Consider the following 20,979-nt stretch of genomic DNA (forward strand, 5'->3'; position numbering starts at 1 on the left):
AGATCTGTATCCATAGTCTAAAAAAAGAGAAAAGAAACTGACAGGTTGCACACCGTTGCCCAGAAGTTCTGCGAATCCACTCCATCTTTGTTGTCATTTTGCTAATTATTCCCGACGAGGTACCACCAATGTAAAACTACCTGCATCTTCCTTGACCCTTCGTCCACAGAATGTGAGTTTCAGAAATGTGGAGCAACGCAAATAAGATCGCCAAAAAAAAAAGGGAATAAAACTTACAAGTTGCACATCGCTGCCTATAAGTATTACGAGTTCGCTCCAAATTTGTCGTTATTTTACTAACTGTTTCCGACGAAGTACCGCTAATACAAAATTACCTCTCGATTCCTTGGTCCTTTCTCTATAAAATGTGAGTTTTTAAAATGCGGAGCAACGCAGGTAATGTTAGTAAATTAACGACAAAGTTGGAGCGAACTTGCATTACTTATAAGCAGCAGTATGCAAGCTGCAAGTTTTATTTTTGTTTTAGACCGTGGGTACAGATCCATGAGCGATAGTGTATTATTTTCCGGGACAATATTCACTATTCCGCACGTTGCGATAAGCAATAAAGATACAAACAGCGGGATGCATGCTTAGAAAAGTGATACATTGTATGTACATATGCGGTGTGCATACACGGTTCCTGTTCGCCTGTTCATAGTAAACTTTATTTCTTTTTTCAATGTTACCGAAATCCCTCCATCATTTTGAAAAGCTTATTTTACAGGTCAAAGTTCAAGCAATCCAACGGTATTTTTTCCAAACTGTTCTATGGATGGAAACAGCGTCAAATCAGCAGTTGAAACTTTAGCAGCGCTTATTGTTAAGTTTGCTGGTAATGAATAAAATCCTACATACATACGCGGAAAGAGTATTTCTTTAGCTCTAAAACGAGCCCAAGGTTGAAGCATTATATTTAAACAAAGCCGATATATTACGGTTAAAGTGATGACATGTCGGCTGATTTCGTCTAATTTTTCAAAACTTATCATTAAATATCTCGAAAACCGTTTGAAATAGAAAGCTCAAATTTACACAGCTTAGTTTCTCAGGGTTAGCAACAAATTCTGCGAGTTTGAAAAAAATTGGTAACTACGACCGCAATTCTGTGCGATTTGACATGGAATGGCTCGTATATGTATGCGGAAGTACGTTAGGGTCAGAATAGACCCAGGCGCCGCCGCCTGCGTAGTCATCGTCAGCTGAAATTTGAAAAATCAAATGGTGTTTATGGTGTTACGTACATTTCAACTGTTTTTTACGTAATACTACCCTAAAAGTTGTCTTACGCATGGCAGAAGCAAATAAAAATATTTTGTGTATAATTGGGGGAACAGTGTATCGATAAAATGTCTAAATATAATATTAGAATGTGCCAAAGTACTAAAAAGCGGAATTCAAACCGTCTTATACAGGGTGTCCCGTAACTTCTCGAACACCCGGAAATGGGGGGTTGCTGAGGTGACTCTGAACAACTTTTTTCTTTACCAAAATGTTGGTTGAAGCTTCGTTTTTGAATTATTAACGAAAAACACTGGCCAATCACAGCGCCGACTCACCCGCGCGCGATCGTGAACAAACGAGTACGCGCGACTTCTCGGTTATCGATCGCTGTCAAAAAAATGTGACTTTGCACCGCTATGTTTATAAGGCTTAGAGAAATAGTTTGTTGCCGTCATTCCGGCACAAAGTGAAATTTTTGTGACAGAGACCGATAACCCAGAAGTCACGCGTACGCGTTTGTTCACGATCGCGCGCGGATGAGTCCCTGCGCTCCCGTGCCTGGACGCGGGCTCTACGCGCACTCTGATTGGCCAGTGTTTTTCGTTAATAATTCAAAAACGAAGCTTCAACCAACATTTTGGTAAAGGAAAAAGTTGTTTCAAATCACCCCAGCAACCCCCCATTTCCGGGTTTTCGAGGAGTTACGGGATACTCTGTATAAAAAAGAAAGTTCTAGTCCAGAGTCAAAGCCTTGTCGACTACACTACGATAGCGCTGCACTACATGTGCTTCCATACTTGTGCACATTTATAAAGAAATATTTTTAAAAAAGTTATAAATCGTCTATGTCTATAATCATATATGTTCTGTATCGATAATACGAAATCTACATATGTACAAACTTTCGCTAAAATCCACAAGTCAATACAACCAAAGCAAGTTCCCCTGTCGCACAGAATTTCTTTCGCATTGTTTGATTTTAGATAATCCTATCACCTTTAGCACATATTACTGTCAACAGTGTATAGATTAGTTTCTTCTCCTTTCATGGAATTTACTTTGATTTTTATTCCCGGGACACTGAACAATTATTCCTCAGAAGAAACAGTCGAGACTTAATTCTTGTAAAAGAAAAATAATATTAAATATGAATAGCGTTTTAAGGGGAGTCTCTACTATGACGGTCCAAAAAAGGTGGATTATTTATTTGCATAAATCAATAGTAGAAATAATACATCTCGAAAATATGTCCGTGAAGTTGTAAATTGAAATTCGAAGTATTAAACAAGCTACAACCGATTTTATAGCTACGCGTCACGCATACGCCAATTATCTCGGCGACGGAGACTCAAAAACGTATAAAACATTTTTACATTTGGATCCTTGTAGCGACGATTTTCAATTACTGAAAAGTGAATGGTGTTGGTCACGTTGAAAAACGAATGGGTACGCGGCTTTGGAATATAAAAGAAAAACTTGGAGGATAAGGTAAATTGACGCATTACCGTCCGCAGACGTAAAAATATGGTTTTTGTTGACTGCTCGTGAAATGCCAGAGACAGATAAATAGGGTTTTACACACTATGCATTAAATGCCGGCGGCCTATAATTATGTGTTACAATATACAAATGTATGTGCATGCTAAAGGTGATACTTCTTATCGACTAGACTAAACATATACATATATCATATAAAGATACTTGAAATTTCATAAAAAAATATTTGATATTTTAAAAGTTATAAGCATTTTTATAAAGCGATGTAACAGTGGACAACCTTAAAATGTGCTGGCTGCACGCATCAGTTTCCGCGCAACCAGCCCGGATCGTATAGTGTTAATATATGCATGTTCTTACAAAAAAACTGACAAATTATTACGACTTACCAATAAGGAGAAATGTTAACTCCGCTGATGAAATGGTGGAATTGAAATTCAATACAGGACAGCAATACAAACTTTTCACCGACACTTACGAGCGACTGAAAAGGCAGGAACGCCGCAGCCTAAATAGCACTAAGGAGGCTTGGGCAACAACAATTTTTCGAAGAAGCACAAAGTTTGCTGTATGGGTCTGGAATAGTAGACTAGCAAAAATGCAGCTGTAAGTTTCTGAAAATTCTTATTTTTCAATACCCAAAACTTTAAACGCGTTTTTCTCGAAACGACTTCTTTCAAATTGGTTGCCACGATATCTCAAAAATAGATTGACCGATTTACTTTAAACTTGGCAGAAATGTTCAGTAGGTGTGTCTCTCGCTCGAACTAGGATTTTTTCGATTAATGCAAAATTCGAATTTTGCGAGTTACAGAACCAGCCGTAGGCAGAAAACGAAACTTTTCTTTTACGTCGCGGTCGTTTTCTTATTGTTTATTATTTTTCAATTACCCTAGTTCGAGCTGCAACAACACTCATAAAGATTAAAATCTCTTTGGTTTCTTTAGTTTCGGATCACTAAAATAGTTAACTTTATGGCAACCGTGAAATTCTTTTGGCGCTTCGATAGAATCGTTATCACTCTTAAATAAATGAACATTTTAATACGAAAAAAATGTACTTCAATAAGTCTATAAAGTTACAAATTAACCCATCTCACAGATTTCCTTTAAAAAATTCCGAAGAATCGCCTAATTTTTCAACCGTCACAGTAGGATTTCTCTCTTGCAAATCTTACATCATAATGAGGGTTATAACAAAACGTTACTTTCGCTAATTGTACAAGGATTTGCGAATTTAACCGATAAATTGTCGTCAGATTTCCTTTAAAATATTCCGAAGAATCGCCTAATTTTTCAACCGTCACAGTAGGGTTTCTCTCTTGCAAATCTTACATCATAATGAGGGATATAACAAAACGTTACTTTCGCTAATTGTACAAGGATTTGCGAATTTAACCGATAAATTGTCGTCATATAATGAACTAGTATAACTGGCATAACTTTCGTGTTTTATTATAAAATCTTGTCATTGAACTATCTCATTTGAAGGAAGAGTAAAAGTTCATTTTAATAAACACTCCAACGTGCTTTCTTCAACATCTCAAATACTTCATTCTCAGCGCTACTTTCAACCATCGATTTTAAATCTCTTGCACAACTTGAATTGCACACCTGATAACCGATGCATAATACAAAATGGAAGGAGAGTGTAACGGTAAGCAGCGACCAAAAGCAACGCTTTCGATCATATCTCTACTACTTAACCGTTTGAGTGCCAAGGAGCGCGGTCGCGCTCCTCATATTCGACATCGAAAAGTGTCACCGCATCGGGCCACGAAGTGTAAATTTTATTCTATTTTTTTATAATCTGCACATAATCAATTTTGCCTTTGTTTCGTGTTATTTCCAAAATGTCGAGAACAAAATTTTTGTAATTTTTCGACATCAAATGAAAGAAGCGCGATCGCGCCGCTTGGCACTTTTTGATTGGGAAACAACAAAGACCCGTGGCATTCAAACCGTTAATAATCTACTAATAATATCTAAATTGATAATAACAAAGCATAATCCTTATATTATTGTTTCCCGACGAACGTTTAATTGAAAATCAGCTATAATCCTATGTAAAAATCGGATGTGCCGTTAAACGATAGTTTTCACAACGTTACAATTCGTATCTGCACCCACTGACGCGATGTTTTATTCGCTCGTTCCTTTTTCCCGCTTTACCATAAGCTTCAATGTCAACATGAATTATCGTCGATCGCTCGTCGTTGCGAATTTGTATGTATAATGCCTATATGTATGCGTGTATACGAATAGGTTACTTCTCTATGACTGGTTTCTCGAAGAAAAGTTGCGTGATAAAATAACGCGGTAATGAGGACAGCGCACAATTTTCTTTCTGTTTTGCACGCTCCACGACAAAGTTGCACTTGTTAACGACGTGTTTGCGCGTAAACGCCTATCTCCGCCTCGAAAAGGATTTGATTGATCCTCAGTTTCGCCACCGATCTCGAATAGGAATCAGGAATCTCCGCTAACTGTACAGCAATACTTTCTGCGAATTTCGCGAATTCTTCTTTCGTTCTCCTTCGTTCGTTCAAGGTGGTATCCAGTTTCGCCTGGCCGAACTCGAACCCGTTCAGATCGCACATGGGACTGTGATCCTGCAACGAGCTGTTGTACAGATCCATCGCCTTCAGGCTGGACGACGAGGACTCTTCTGCGTCTTCGCTCAGCGAGGCGTTCAACGAACCAGTCCCCGAACCGTTTGTCTCCTCGTTGCAATCTATGAACGTGATGCTCTCGGGATCGATATCGCTTACAATGTACTCCCCTTGCAATTTTGATGTTTCTTCCTCGACCTTCTGCAGGGAGAAGAATATATTTCGCAAGTGCCGTTGGCGACAATCGCTTCATCGTGGCGCGCTCGCGTAACCTCAAGCGAAACCCAGTTGCTTTTAAGTTCATGCAGGTTCCGTATGAAAACGCGTGAATAATGCAAAAAGTGGATATATGGGAACTACTAATTGAGTTCTAATAACTAGACCGATAAAGGGTACAGAAATATTGTAGATGAAATTTTTGCATAGCTTAATTTTTCTACAAATGAAGTTTCATTTTAATGGAATACCGTACACTTGGCTGTAATATTGGATACAGTTTCTCATTTCTTATTAAGGGGGTTGATTGAGAAACAACAAAGACCCGTGGCATTCAAACCGTTAATAATCTACTAATAATATCTAAATTGATAATACAGTTTCTCATTTCTTATTAAGGGGGTCTTCTAGTGTGACAGTTTCAAAAAATCGATTGTTATTTTTTTGCATATATCGAAAGTACAATGTTTAAGAATGTACTCCTGAAGGTTTATAGTTGTACTCAATAAAATAACGAAGTTATAGCTCGTTTAGTGTGACACATCAAAGGCCGGCGATAGGGAGAATGTAAATCACACTGAAAACTTTAAACGCGTTTTTCTCGAAACCATATTTTCTGAAATGGTTGCCACGATCTGGCAAAAACTACCGAACCAATCGAATTCAAATTTTGCACACGTCTTCAGAACGTTTTTGGCTATGGTCGGTAGTAGAATTATGCCAAAATACATATTTTTCCGATTTGTGAGTCTCTGAAAGACGAAAAAAGTCGAAAAAATCGATACTTCGTATTCAAAGTGCCGCCATTTTTTGAATTTTCAATATTTTTCTTTTATTCTACTATCGATCATAGCGACAGGCATACTAAATAAGAATTAATTGGACTTTTTTATTTCTGATAAGCAGAACAGCTCAAATCATGGCAACCATGGACCTACTTTTATTTTTCATGCTCCTGTTTGACGTGTTTCACAGCAGCCACATCTAATTATTTTTCAACAACAAAAATTTGTGATGATTTTTCAAGGACAAGTAAATACACAGGAATAAAGCTCGTGTTAATAACTGTTACCGTACTTCTGTAATAAATTAGCAAGAAAGGCCTAAAAAAACGGCCGTCACACTAGAAGACCCCCTTAAGCTAAATACTGGAATATTTTACCTAGTAAAGCTATTCATTTTAAGTTACTAGTTAAAGTGAAGTTACACTTTAACCCAATTATTTGAATCACTCTCCTTACATTGCGAATCGTCACCTTTACGATTAATCGCATATACGCCTACTACTTATCAAAGTTACATTTACTTTCATTTTAGTAATATTTAGAAATTTTACTTAATACTTAAAGCGTTATGCGGTATTTCTTACGTAAATAGAGAGAGATAATGGCGATAATATATTGTGAAGTAATACTGCGAATCATTTGTGTTATGTTGTGAATAAACGTTAACTTAATCATAAAATGCATTTATCAGTTTCTAGTAAACTAAGAAAGTAACAATTTACAATTCAATACATAGGATTTGCGTTCTCGTTCAGATTTCACCAAATTCATGGTATACGGAGGTAGCAAATCCTCTTATTGAGGCATGGGCAACTCAAGCTCAGGCGCTAACAAGCTCCTCCACATCGTGCATGGATTTCATGGTGGGGTAATCTGCATAGGTAGAAACCACACGTCCCATGGAAGTACATATGTACTTAGCAATACCGTCAGGAAATGGGGAGCGATAGGGTGCGTGAATAGAAACGTGGATCGAAAACAAGCGTATCTACTTAGAAACCATGTTACAAATTACGTTGAAACTTTTTTTTAAGATACTTCTGCATTATAACGACGCCACTGATTTTTCCTTAATTTCACCACTGTGAATACACATTTCTGAGAAATTTCGAAACGAAAATAATTTCAAACAAAATATTAGCATTCTACTGTTCTCCATGGCGTTGCATTCCACTGTATTCTATGATCTAGCCAGATCCCGTTTCGTGTTTGCCCTGCATAGTGGTATGCGTTTACACGGCGAAATAATGTACAAAAAAGAAGTCACAGAATCAAAAGAGTATATATATGTCCTCCACGTTAAAAAATAAAAAGTACACCCATCCCTCCATTTACGCGGATTGACCGTTCGGCGTTGATTTTTTTTTACACGGATAAAAATCGCGTAAATAGAGTCTGCTTGTATGAAAGAAAGAACATGGTAAGAAAAACATTTAAATCGCATAGGTTGATAAAAAATGTAATGATATTTCAGAAAAGCAAAATAAGTTTTATTCGGTGTCAGAATCTGTACCGTAAAACTTAAATCGTAGAACAAGAGTTAGAATTAGTACGTTCGAGTAAGAATTTGCGTCTCTCTGATATGTAATAAATTCAATGAAAGTTTATAGAAAATGAGATCGCGTAAAAAAGTACCGCGTAAATGGAGGGATGGATGTGTATACAGTCAACCATCCTATGATACGGTTAATTCGTTCTAATATAAACTAATAGAAATTAGGGGAATGCGTTTCGTGTTATAGTGATACCGTGTTCTCGGAGTGTCGTGCTGTATCGAAGGCGTGTTAAGGGAAACTTAAAACGAATGCAAATCGGTGGGGGATTTGTTCTCTGTTACATATATCGAAACCGTGTTCTCGGAATGCTGTACTACGGTAGAGCTTCGATTATCCGAATCATCGATTAGAAACTCGAGTAACTCAAAAGGATATACAAAAGGCAATTCTTGCGTCGCCTGCTATTATCCGAAAAATATGAAGAGAACGTAGATCAGTTTTTGAAAAAACTTAATTTAAAGGATTGTTTTTATATGTTAGGATGCCTGGAACACATTGTCGTGTGAAAATCTCAAAAAAGCGTGGCACAAGCTTTGGAATACTACCGAAGAGGAGGTCGTACAAGAACAAGATCAGAATGAGGACGTATATGAAGTTGTAAATTTATTTCAAGAAATTCCAGGATTTTCCGAATGTGGGCAAGATGATGCAGAGGCGTGACTAAACAATGACGCTGATAATCCTGGTTATCAGATTTAAAGTGACGAAGAAATTGTTGCAATAGCCCAGAATGAAGAATGTGCCGACATTAACCAAGATGACGATTCTGACGACCAGGAACAAGAACAAGCGGGAAACGGGCCTACACACGCGGAAGCCCTTCGTTGCATTAGAAACTGCAATGACACGGTGCGAGCAACAGTCAGAATGCAATATGTATTGCGGATAAATTGTTACTCGAAAGAATAAGAGATCTCGCTGCGAAAAAAGGACGACTGTCTTCGATGGTTCGAAACAAAACAAAAATTGAAGATTATGTGCTTTGAAAAATAAACTTTCTTAATAAATGTATATTGTTACTTCAAAGCATTTCTTCAATATTTCGATATTTCTCCATTATTTTTTTCAATAATTGATTTTATGCTTAATTCCTCTAGTTATAAACCGAGCAAGTACATGCATATGTTTCGTTAACTGAACTGTTCCATTATCCGAACAATTCGATTTTACGCACCACCTCGGTCCCGACTGGTTCGGATAATTGACGCTCTACTGTATTTGAAAAGCGTTGAACGAAACTTGGAAATAATACAAATCCAAAGAATTTATTTTGAGTTTTTTTTTAAGATAAGATAAACAGTTATTCGGAATTTTTATAAATCTAAAAAATACAAATTACAACAACAGTAAGCACTTATTACAAAGCAAATAACCTTACTAATTTTTATCATCACTGTCGTCTGAAATCATTACTCGTCTAAATATTTTTCTTTCCGTAAGCTGAAGTTCCTCGTCACTTGTACCTTCATTATTAATTAGATTCTTATTCTTACTTTGCAATTCTGTTAGAATTTCTCGATAAGGTGCTAAGTAGCTTTGCAGTTCCCTCTTAAACTTCCCTCTACGGACTGCATATGTACTTGAAACATTTATGCTATGTGAGAGTTGCCCAAGTTTATGAAGCCGTGCAATATGGAAACCATTTAAAAGAATATCGTGTTTAAGGAGAACGGTCGAAATTTTTGCACCGTGTTATCCAAGTATTGTGTTATAAGAGGGTTAATTGTAACCACAGGGTGGTCGGTAACTGGTGGTAAAACCGGAAACAGGGTGATTCTGCACAAAAAAAATAAGTCAAAAATGTAGAATAAAATTTTTTCCTATCAGGTTTTGCTTTCAAGAAAATCGACTTCAAATATTCATCGGGTACTCGTGCACTCGACTATGTCTTCACCTACTACAACAAGTGTGGGTCGTCCTTAGAAGGACTCAGGGTGCCTCACTCAGCTTTACAGCTTATAACCCCTATCAGACCCAGGTTTCTACTTTCCATCGAAACCACCAACCGAAGAACAAGCCGGAGAATGAGCGAGGACGTGACTATGTCTTCACCTACTACAACTAGTGTGGGTCGTCCTTAGAAGGACTCAGGGTGCCTCAGCTTTACAGCTTATAACCCCTATCGGACCAGGTTTCTACTTTCCATCGAAATCACCAACCGAAGAACAAGCCGGAGAATGAGCGAGGACGCTCGACCATGCTTGAACCCCAAACTTGGCGGTAAGGATTTTTGCTTTTGGACTTTTTCAATTTCTAGACGTTAGTAAGGATGGAACTAACGTCTGTGTGAAATTTCAGCCCGATAAAACCAGCACCACGGCTTCCAGAGACGGATGTGGAGCGATCACCCATCTTCTTACGGAACGCCGCCCAGTGCATCTTGACTTCGGTGATCGAACGGGAACAGGTAGACATGCACGGCTACGGCCGCTGGTTGGCTATGTCTTCACCTAACGTTTGTACTGGAATAATCGGACGTCGAATTATTGAGCCTTATTTTTTTGTGAGAAACGTAACGTCAGAAGCATATTTGGATTTTTTACAAAATAAATTGCCCGAATTAGTAAAAGATATACCCTTCACAATAAGAAGAAATTTTATTTTCCAACAAGACGGAGCACCGGCATATTTTAGACGTCAAGTGAGAGATTTTTTGAATGATAACTATCAAGGTCGGATTGGCCGTGGTGAACTAATAGCTTGGCCACCACGCTCTCCTGATCTCACATCACTCGACTTTTATTTATGGAGTCACATCAAATCAGTTGTCTATTCCGAAGAAATCACAGGTTTCGACCAATTAAAGGAAAGAATTAGTTTCGCGTTGAATCAATTAAAACAGCAGAACACATTAGAAAACGTTCATAGAAATTTAGTTCGTAAAGCACAATTGTGTATTCGGCAGAATGGGCAACATCTTCAACAATTTCTGTAATAATAAAATTTATCGTAAGCTAATATTCTGTTTTATTGCATATTCCTGATTACACAGTATAGTAAACACTAATCTGAACCGAGACAGTAAGCTACAGAGAGATACGTTAAGTCGAGACATAGTTAAGTGCACGTGTACCCGGCGAATATTTAAAGTCGAAAGAAAAGCCTCGTACGAAAAAATTGTATTCTACATTTTCGACTTATTTTTTTATGTAGAACACCCCCTTTTCGGTTGTACCGCCAGTTACCGACCACCTTGTATGACATATATAACAATACATGAAATAACGTAAGATAAACGGCAAAATAATGTACAAAACGAAAGTCACATGTTAATCTCTGGGAGCCAGGTATCTTGTGGCGCCGTTATAATGCAGAAATATCCTTTTTACTTTAAATTCTAAATGAATAGGGTGTCACAAATTGGTATGCTGTACAGTAAACTTCGATACATGTAAATAATAGTGTTTTTTGGACATTTTCAAAAATGTCGTTTTTCACCCATGGAAAGTTCAAAATAAAAATTCATTTATAACTTACGTGCGAGACAAACTTTTTGCATTAAAAAAAATTACTTTCAAAGCCAAAACCCTTCTGAGAAGAATGGGAATTATTCATACGTCTAACTTTTATAGATAACAATCCATTTATGCGGTAACACCGTATTAGAATCAGAGAAAATTAACAACATTCTTTAACAATAATTTCTTAACGATTCAGTTTCATGAGAATGTTTGATGATTTATTCATGACTTTGCATGTTAATATTAAGTATTCTATATATTCTTTGTAGTAAAAACCAAAAAGTTAGTGTTTCTTAAAAATATTAATGAACTTTTATAATTTTGGCGAAATTTCAAGTATTTATTACGAAAATTATAGATACTTTAGTGAGAGACAACAATAATAAATGATAATGTAAGAATAACACTTTATAATAATAAAAACTTATATGAATATTTAAAAAAATGTTAGCACTAAATGCATTAAAATTTATAACAATTTAAAATACATTAAAAAACATTATTTTATTACATTTTATTAAATGCTGTTTTCATTAAAAAATATTCTAGTACATGACAAAATATTTTGGCGGTAAATACTTAGATCCATCACCGCTCTCGCTGAAAATTTTGCCCGTACGGGCAACAGTTGCCCATGCCTGCACTACTGCTTCGTTACTCGGTTATTTTAACAATAAATAACAATCAAGTTGAATCAAATTCAATTGAATCACAAGTTAGCTTGCTATGGTCGGTTCGCAGAATTCAGCGTCAATCTAACATTTCGATCTTTTAAGGAAACTCTACGTTACGAACTTTCACAGGAATATATGTAAATAGTTCGAACAACAATGACTGAATATGTATTATACGAAGTGTAGCAGAAATATCTTAAGAATAAAAGAATATAAGCATAGGTCTTACAATTTGTCCTTTTCAAGACACAAACACTTACTTTGTTAAAAATGAAAATGATTTCCTTCTCATAAAGTCTCATGAATAGTCAAACAGGTTCAAAAATTTTCGAAATGTTTTGCTTCTTTTTTTACATGAAACAATTCAGAATTTACACAGCAGAATTACTGTAGACGAGAGTCTTGAAATGTTCTTAAAAAACAAAAACAACAGAGAATTTGAATCAAGGAAACAATGTATGCAGGGTGTCTGTTTTATCTCAATGCAGCGAAATCCTGTCATGGAAGGTCGTAAAATTGCGGAAAACCGGGAGCCGGACCACCATACGTTCCTCGCTGTCGACTCGTCTTAACATACACTATCATATTATGTATAAAAAAATGTAGCATTCCATTTAAAAAAATTAAACTGACTTTGAAATCTCCCCCACCATACCAGTTACAAAAAAAATATTTATACCACATAATTTTCCCCCTCGTACCAAACAACTTTTGTTAAAACATTTTTTTCCTAACATCACTTCCTTAAAAGATATTTCGCTGTATTTAGATAAAACAGACACCCTGTATATGTACATAAGTACGTACATGTACTTACATCGATTCCAATACTAACAATAAATTCCTTCTCGCAGACACCGTTAGTACATGTTTAGTCCTACTAGGGAAAAAATGATAATTGTACTTGAAATGCAGCAATAGGTGTTTTTGCCAAACTGTACCATAAACAAAAATTATTTACATTTTTGAAAAGAAAAATTTCCAGACCTACGTCTATATAATCTTTTTTCATTCATGAGATAAGTGTGATTTCTGTTATATCCTGTATGTTTAATAAAGAAGAGGACGCTAATTAACAACGCAGAACAGAAACAAGAAAAAACAATTTCTGTTAAATCAATCCTTTCTTAACCCTTAGTTAGTTAAAAAAAAAAATCCCTCTACTGCTCGCGTGGAATTTAACGAATATCAAAATTTATTATAAAATATAATAAAAATCGACTACAGAAAATAAAACACTTTATTCTTTTTAAACAACATAATAATAATCTTTTTAAATAACATAATAAGAAAGTTAGGAACTTTTCTCAGACTTATCGATAAGAATAATGCAAAAATCATAACTCGATAATAACATAAATAACACATGAATGCGCGGTAGACTGTGACAGATATCCTGTACAAATAAGTAAGGGTTAAATCCATCGTCGATAGTGTTTACAATTTTGCGTAACGAAAAATCTAATTATAACATTTTCTTCCTTTGCTCAAAACAATAAATCAGATGTGTTAAGAAAAGATGCTCTTAGCAAATGCAGGTAATATTGACCATTAAACAAATAATGGCAACAACATTTTTCGACCGATTTAATGTTTGATTATCAAATTTGTTACTTTTGAAAACTGACAATTGTACAAATTATCAATACCTTTTGCTTTCGTATTAACGTTTTAATAGCTAAAACACGAATACGTGCAATTTACTATGCAGCGGTAGAAACAGTTATGTAACAACAGACTTCTCACACATGAGAATGTATCGATATAATTCAATCGGTTTCTTGAAGAGAAACGACACAAGAAATTACTAGAGAAAGAGCAAACGAGAGAGGAAGACAAAGGCGAGCGGTGACATGCAGACCAAGAGAAATGAGATGGAGAGCGCAAAAACGATCAGAACGGAAAAAGATGGAACTAAGCTTGTCATAAATTAAGAGGCGCATGAATGCGTGCGCAAATAAAAGAAAGCTCTAATAATGATGCAAAATAGGATTACAAAATTCTTAGGATAGAAAACTGTTATGAGGACGACCACGACGCGTTGCAACGAGTCAACAAAACATATCCCGGTAAGCGACGCATGGTTTAGGTAAGGTTGTCGTTTCCGTATATGTATTTGATGTTTCTGAATGCACTTAACTGTCTTCGAAACTGCCATAAACTTCGGTCTTATGACAACTATTTACAAGTACTTCGTTTACCATCGAAAAAGGAAAGGTAAGAAAACAACAAGAAAACAGACCATTGTTGCACTTGGAAAAAACTCAAAATTGAAAAATCGTATCAATATCCGTTAGCGACACGTGGAAATAAGCGAAGACATCTGTCACACAACTGGGTTTCTTACGCGACGACGAATACGCACAACGCCAGAGCACAACCCGCAACTGTCTCAACCTACCTTCTTTCTTTTGCTGTACCTCCTTGTGCCAAATTGTAAAAACTGCATTGCTTTAAAGGCGAACCACTTGGATACGTAAACATCGTCGGGCCCAATGGCAGAGTCACGGCTGTTCTGTATCTTATGCACCTCCCTCGAATACTGGCATTTTAGATTCGTTATTTTTTTCTCAATCTCGAGGGTGTTACAGCAGAGAATCTCGGCGAGCTCCTGGATCGCACGTTTCCTCTTCGCTCGGTCCCGATAACCACGAGCGTTCCAGTCCCAGAGGACGCGTCTTTGTTGATATTCGTGCAGTAGCTCGAGAGTTTTGTCGCGAGTCCATTCCATACCAAGCCGCGTGTCGTTCGTCTCTGATTCGTTCCAAGTGTCGTTGCCAGACATGGAAAAGTAAAGTGACTTGGGCTGATGAAGCGGCGCGTGGACACTGTTTGCCGGTGTTCGTTTTCTTCAAAGGAATTGCGCAATGTGCGCCAGAGACGGAGATTGCGGATGAACGTCGAAGAAAGTTGAAAAGCCCGGTAAAGGCAAGCGAACGAACTCACAAGAAGCCAGGTGTCGGTTGCCTAATCTCGTGTAGCCGCTAATACATCATCGACTATGAACCGACAACGATGCCGCTGCCGCAAATCGAGCACACGTTTTAATGATTTTTGCGCGAGACCCGCGCGCGCTTAACCGCCTTCCTCTTTCTTTATTTCCCTTTGTTGGAAACTCGGCGAGAACACGAAGACAGCCGAGTCTGCGCGAACGACTCGGCCACGGCTAAACGCATCAACGCCAAGCGCACCGTTCTATCCTTTCTTCTCTTTCTCTCCCCACCTCCACTACCTTCCCCGGCTGCCAATCTTTTCCCATTCCCTTTCTCATTTCGTCTGTTCAGCCTCATTCTCGTGCATTCCTCCTCTTTCTCTTTGTTTACCAAACGGCGTGGTGTCGTACATCGTTTTATCGTTTCTCGTTTTCCTCTGCCGTTTTAATGCTCCGTCGCTTGCTCCAATGCTTTTCTTTCACACGCTTCTTTACTTCTTCTTTCACTCTCACGCTTCTCGTTCTGCTAGATTAATTACGATAGTCAATTTTTTTCACCTTGATTGCCTTTGTTCCTATACAATTATTTATTCTGCCACCGTCTCTTTATTGCTCCATTGAGCGTATTGTATTCGTTTTCGTACCTCGCATTCCTTGGTTCTCACCTTCTATCATGGCCCACCTTTTTTGCCTTTCGTATGTTGTCAACACCTACACGCAGCTTGCAACTGCCTTTGTTTTTTTTTTAAATTGCGATTATCTCTACGCCGCTATTGTTTCACCGGGTTGTCTTACTCCAGCCGGAACCACGCTCTGTATATGCATGATCATGCATGTACATTCTTCAATTTACGCTGAACAATTAGAGTAATACTGAACTAACCACTAGAATCTATCTATCGCCTTAAAAAATAACACATTGTTCAATCGCCGCGATTTACACTGAAAAGTGTTGAAAAATGCCTTCTGAAAAGTTTTTTAAATAATTCTCTGTTACGAGGTTAATAACCTGAAATTTGAAAATAAAGTGTACTGCATCGATTTAACGAAATATTATCGAAAGAAGTTTTTTCGATAATGAATGAATTAAAGGATAAAACGATGAGCAGCGGTTGATGTGCATCTCTAAACGATTTATAAAAATGCAATTCGTTTTATTCGTTACTCTTCCTCTCTTTAATATTTTTCACTACTCCTAAACAGAATCTCTTGACCTACCCCTTAACAGAATCTCTTAAAATCGAATAAAATTTCACGTAACCTGTATTCTACGTTATTCAATTTCATTTTGTTACGTTTCGCTCCATCTCCAACGACCGCAATTCTTCCTCGCTTACCTCTATACACGCTCTCGCTCAAACTCGGTGTGCAATTGCGTGTATTAAAGAAGAAAACAAAAGTGGGAGACAAGGTCGACGTATAAAATGTCGGATGAAGCACTTTACGCAGAAACGCCTGTATTCGACTTGCACGTGCAACGATCACATTTTACATGCGCCGAATGTACAGGACACATCGAGAATAAGCAAAAAAGAAAGTCAAATTCGTACCTGGAAAGGAAACAATGTGTCTACCCGTCGTTGGTTGAATCTTGTTACCGTCGACGGCCAATACTCGAAATTCGTGGTCAGAAATGGATAACACCACGGGACAATTGTACGCGTTGGCATTGACAAGTCGTAACAAGTATCGTGCTCCATGATCGACTTTCAAAATGGTTCCACTCTTCTGGAAGAAAAGATCTATTTTAATGTCCTATACGCGTATATTGTTTTTGTGAAACTTAATCTTGCATTCGCATAATCTGCCGAGCCAAGAGAAAGTTTTTCATTGGCAGAATTTGCGTTATACAAGATTGCGTGAATAGAACTAGAACGGCGTACAGTCTTTTCTGAAGTTCTTCATTTGTTCTTTCTTTCTTTCTTTTTTTTTTTTTTTTTTATAGTCCACCTTTCGTAAACATTCTCTGTTCGTAAAAATTTCGAAAACCTGATATGATGAAGTAAATTCGTTAACAGATTTTGATTTAACATTAAATCAATAAAACACACTTAGAATTTTTAACGGAAGACAAAACAAACTTTTTGTTTTGCAGAACAGTGTAACTTGATTTTAATAGTTAAAATGAAAATTATAATAGAAATTCTTTCATTGAAGAACAGATAATGAAATTAATATTCTTACAACTAATTAGTGCGATTCAGAAATCTTATACGTATACACGTAGTAGGTATTGTTATTACTAATTCAATTACCTATCTCGTGTTTCGACAGCTCTTCATATTTTTCATAGAAAAAAGTAAAACTCGTCTTTGGCGAATGTAATTTCAGATCTTAATTTTGTTCAAGCTATTTTCTACTATCTCACGCATATAAAATTCTTGTGAAAGGTTGTCTGATCTTGGCACTTCTTATACTCAAATTTTTTGACTAAAACAACAGTTTTGTTTCGCAGGTTGAATCGTGCTTCCGTACTTCCTAGCGTCCTATTTACGTACACAATTATTTCAAACAGTACCTGGCCATTTAAGAGGAGTTCACTGGGCGTAGGTGGATGCAGATGCAAATATCGCGACAGCGGAGTTGGTGACCTTGATGATAAGAGAAGTATCCTTTCCAAGGTAGGATCATCCTGTAGTCCTCGAACTGTCAATGACCCGTATACGCCGTCGGCCTGCTGTGAAACTAATAATCCAACGTCAGTAATGTTTTTATTATTTTCAAAATTAAAGAAGATACAACAATTGCATTTATCGACGAACGATTTCAATTTAATGATAATACAAGTAGATAAATAAATTATTTCACTAGATATAATTTAATTTGCGAGCAAGGTGAAATCTGCATTTGTTTAATAGCATTTAGGAAAATTTGAATGAAATGCATACTTGTGTTTTGTAAGCCCGATCTGTTACATCTCGAATAAATTTTCTTCGTTACACGCGTATGTATATCAAAATTTTCACAGCTTTCAGAACTCATATTTTATTCATACATAATGAAGAATAAAAATACGGTATCACTTGAAATTATTTGTTTGATAAACCGATAAAATTCTGTCCATCTATTTATATGAATAACAGGTAATAGTTTGTCGAAATAATAATTTACATGAATATTAATGACATTTTATATTAATTATGGAATAATAAAATAATTCACAATCTTGTAATAAATATTATGCAGATATTGATTTAATAAATATTAATTGATATCAAAATTAAAATTATTCGTGAAAACAATAGATAATTAAATGTAATGAACGAACCTGTATAAATAATTTAGCATAATCGAACAAGTACGATAACAAAATACATTTTAATTATAAAGTAGTATTTAAATTAACTAATTGACAATTCGAAGTCGTTCAGATTTTATTAATTTTTATTTTGCAAATCAGTGTAGAATTAAGGGTTAGAACCAAATATAAATCAAATTTATAACTTTTCGTATATATTATCAGGACAAGATTATTACTATTTATCTGTATTTAAAGGACAGAATAAATTAAAAACTTACTTTTCTCATTATCTAACGTAAAAATGATTTTAATCAAATTTAATGCTAGTAGGACAAAAACTTTGTCCATCTGGAATAATTCCGTTATTTGCAATAATATAGAAAAATGTATACAAAACTTGCATGATATGAAGGAAGACGTAACTTAATGAAAATATTTTTTACGTGGATGGAGGCATAGGGGAGATTTCAAGGTCACCTATATATTTTTTTAAATGAGATGTTATACTTTTTTTTCTCGCTGTGTGACAGCCGCTGTTGTTGCGATTTTAGCATGTTATTATTAAAGGTCATACAAGGTCACTGAAGATCGTAAAACAATTATCCTTACTTTCGAATTGTGGAACCGCGGATACGTCTTATCGTCGCTGGAACTTTTCTAGCAAATGCTGTAATTCATTGACTCCTACTTTTACGTAAACAGACAGTCTTATCACAATATTTACGTTCCAAACATTGTTGCAATTTACGACATTGCGTGGAATCTAAATAGTAGGATCATGATTTACGGGGAAACTGACCAAAATGTACTTAAATGCGATCAAAAATGTTATCTATGAAAAATACCGCTAGAATAATTTCAGTGGCGATAGAACATGCATGTGATTCAGCGATACAAAGATTGCAACTTTGCGTCGACACAAATAGTCAACACTTCGAACATCTTCTGTAACGTAAGAAAGTTTATTTTACCAACACATTTGACCTTGAATGACCTTTAACGATAGGATGCTGAAATTGCCACAACAGCGGCTATAACACAGCGACGAAAGAAATATTACATCCAATTTAAAAAAGCAGAGATGATCTTGAAATCACCCTTACGCTTCCGTTCGCGTAAAAGTATTGTTGCAAATAATAGAATTACTCCAAGCGGACAAAGTTTCTGTCCCGCTCTGTATACAGTATACATTAAATTGAAGCAAACCTGTTACAGAGGAAATGAATAAAGAATTGAAAATAACTGTCATTTAAATAATTACAATCAATGCTGATGAAAAGCAACTGTGAAAGTAAGTGTAGGTATGCTTGTGTACTTATTCTTCCAACTAATTTTGTTTTGCTTCATTGTAATATACAACAAAATGAAATTCTATATTGAGCGTCCTATTTCGCCCCGCGTTCACTAAATATGTAGGAATAGGGTTTTATTAATCTTTTAGGTACGGCGCGCTCGTCCGCAAGTGGGTACCCCTGGGACGGCGCGTCTGGCCGCGGATGGCACAAAAATCGTTCATGTGTACTCTTCAACGACACGTGTACTCGTGTACTCTGACACGTGTACTCTTCAACGACAGCATCGATATTGCCAGGATGCGAAATAAAGCAAAAAACGTATAATACCGTCGAAAATCATGATATCCAGGAAAGTCACTATAGTGTCGTACCGTCCAAATTGGTGCTATCCACGAAAGCCACTATAGTGGCGTTCCGTAAAAATAGAGGGTCTCGGCGGAACGCCACTATAGTGGCGTACCGTTCCAATTGATGCCATCCGCGGAAGCCACTATAGTGGCGTACCGTATCTAAAAGGTTAAAGTGTCTATTCCGCTGGTTACAGAGATAACACGACGAGTAAGACTAGTTCGTAGCGCCTACACAGGCCTTATCGTATCTGATCGTATGTTAGCGTATCGTATCGTATCGTAGATTCTTGCAGACTTCTTCCAGACTCACTCCAAACTGACAGACTGACCGACTCTTTCCAGACTAATTTCCGACTGCCCTCGCGTGGTCGCGGGCACGTGCTTTTATCCTCGCACAGTCCGAACGTTCCAGACATTTTTTCTAAATTCGGTACGACCGGGCTAGGGTTTTTGCCTGCCCGGTCGCGTTACGTTGGAATATTCTCGGAGCTAATGCTCACATAGACACACGCACTTAAGCCTGCCGGCACGTGCCGATCAGCCGGTAAATACACCGAGCCGGTTCTTAATTGCTTCCTAAATTCGGCATATTTGGGTTAGCGTTTTTGCCTGCCCGGTCGCGGTACGTCAACGCTCATATACACGCATACACACTTAAGCCTGCCGGCACAATATGATCATTTTTCGTACATTGATTACAAATATTGTATTATACAAAAGTATTACGTTAACAGTATTAGACCATATTAGTCTTTTCGTTCATATTTCTCATCGTACTGTAATTAATTTCTTTTTACTAGAACAGCAAATGAAATCGTAATTTAGGGCAGCGATAGAAATAAAATTTGAACTGGAACACTTTTCGTCCACATTAGGGGGTTACTATTTACATATGGAACTGTAAAAACCTGAATTCTTTTTACATTTTCTGACAGGTAGTTTATGACTTTGAAACTGCGTTCCGAAAGTGAATATTTAAAAATTTCGAAATAAAGGACCATTTTACTGCAAGCATTATTACCAATCTTATCCTAATGGTCACATTAGCTTTCTTAATATTTTGTGTTTTCTGTTTAAATCGAATAATTTCCAAACGGATAATCATGAATGAAACTATATGTATATATAGATAGTAAC

General features: G+C 36.7%; 2 protein-coding genes across 2 annotated transcripts in view; both read right to left on the minus strand.

Moving 5' to 3' along the window:
- The window catches only part of LOC108577703 (laccase-4-like), a 39,865-nt gene that overhangs the window by 13,443 nt on the left and 5,443 nt on the right, over window positions 1-20,979 (minus strand). Inside the window, exons 5-6 of the mRNA XM_017940894.1 lie at window positions 17,475-17,641; window positions 16,507-16,684 (exon numbers count right to left, since the gene is read on the minus strand). Of these exons, the coding sequence (XP_017796383.1) occupies window positions 16,507-16,684; window positions 17,475-17,641 (345 nt within the window). The remainder of the gene's footprint in view (window positions 1-16,506; window positions 16,685-17,474; window positions 17,642-20,979) is intronic.
- On the minus strand, window positions 5,102-15,052 carry LOC108577704. Its single transcript, XM_017940895.1, has 2 exons — window positions 14,426-15,052; window positions 5,102-5,533 (listed from the first exon to the last, which is right to left on the minus strand). Exons 1-2 carry the CDS (start codon window positions 14,807-14,809, stop codon window positions 5,102-5,104), a joined length of 816 nt encoding a protein of 271 aa, XP_017796384.1. The 5' UTR covers window positions 14,810-15,052.

Source organism: Habropoda laboriosa, unplaced genomic scaffold (assembly GCF_001263275.1).
Source record: "Habropoda laboriosa isolate 0110345459 unplaced genomic scaffold, ASM126327v1 scaffold786, whole genome shotgun sequence".
Taxonomy (NCBI): Eukaryota; Metazoa; Arthropoda; class Insecta; order Hymenoptera; family Apidae; genus Habropoda; species Habropoda laboriosa.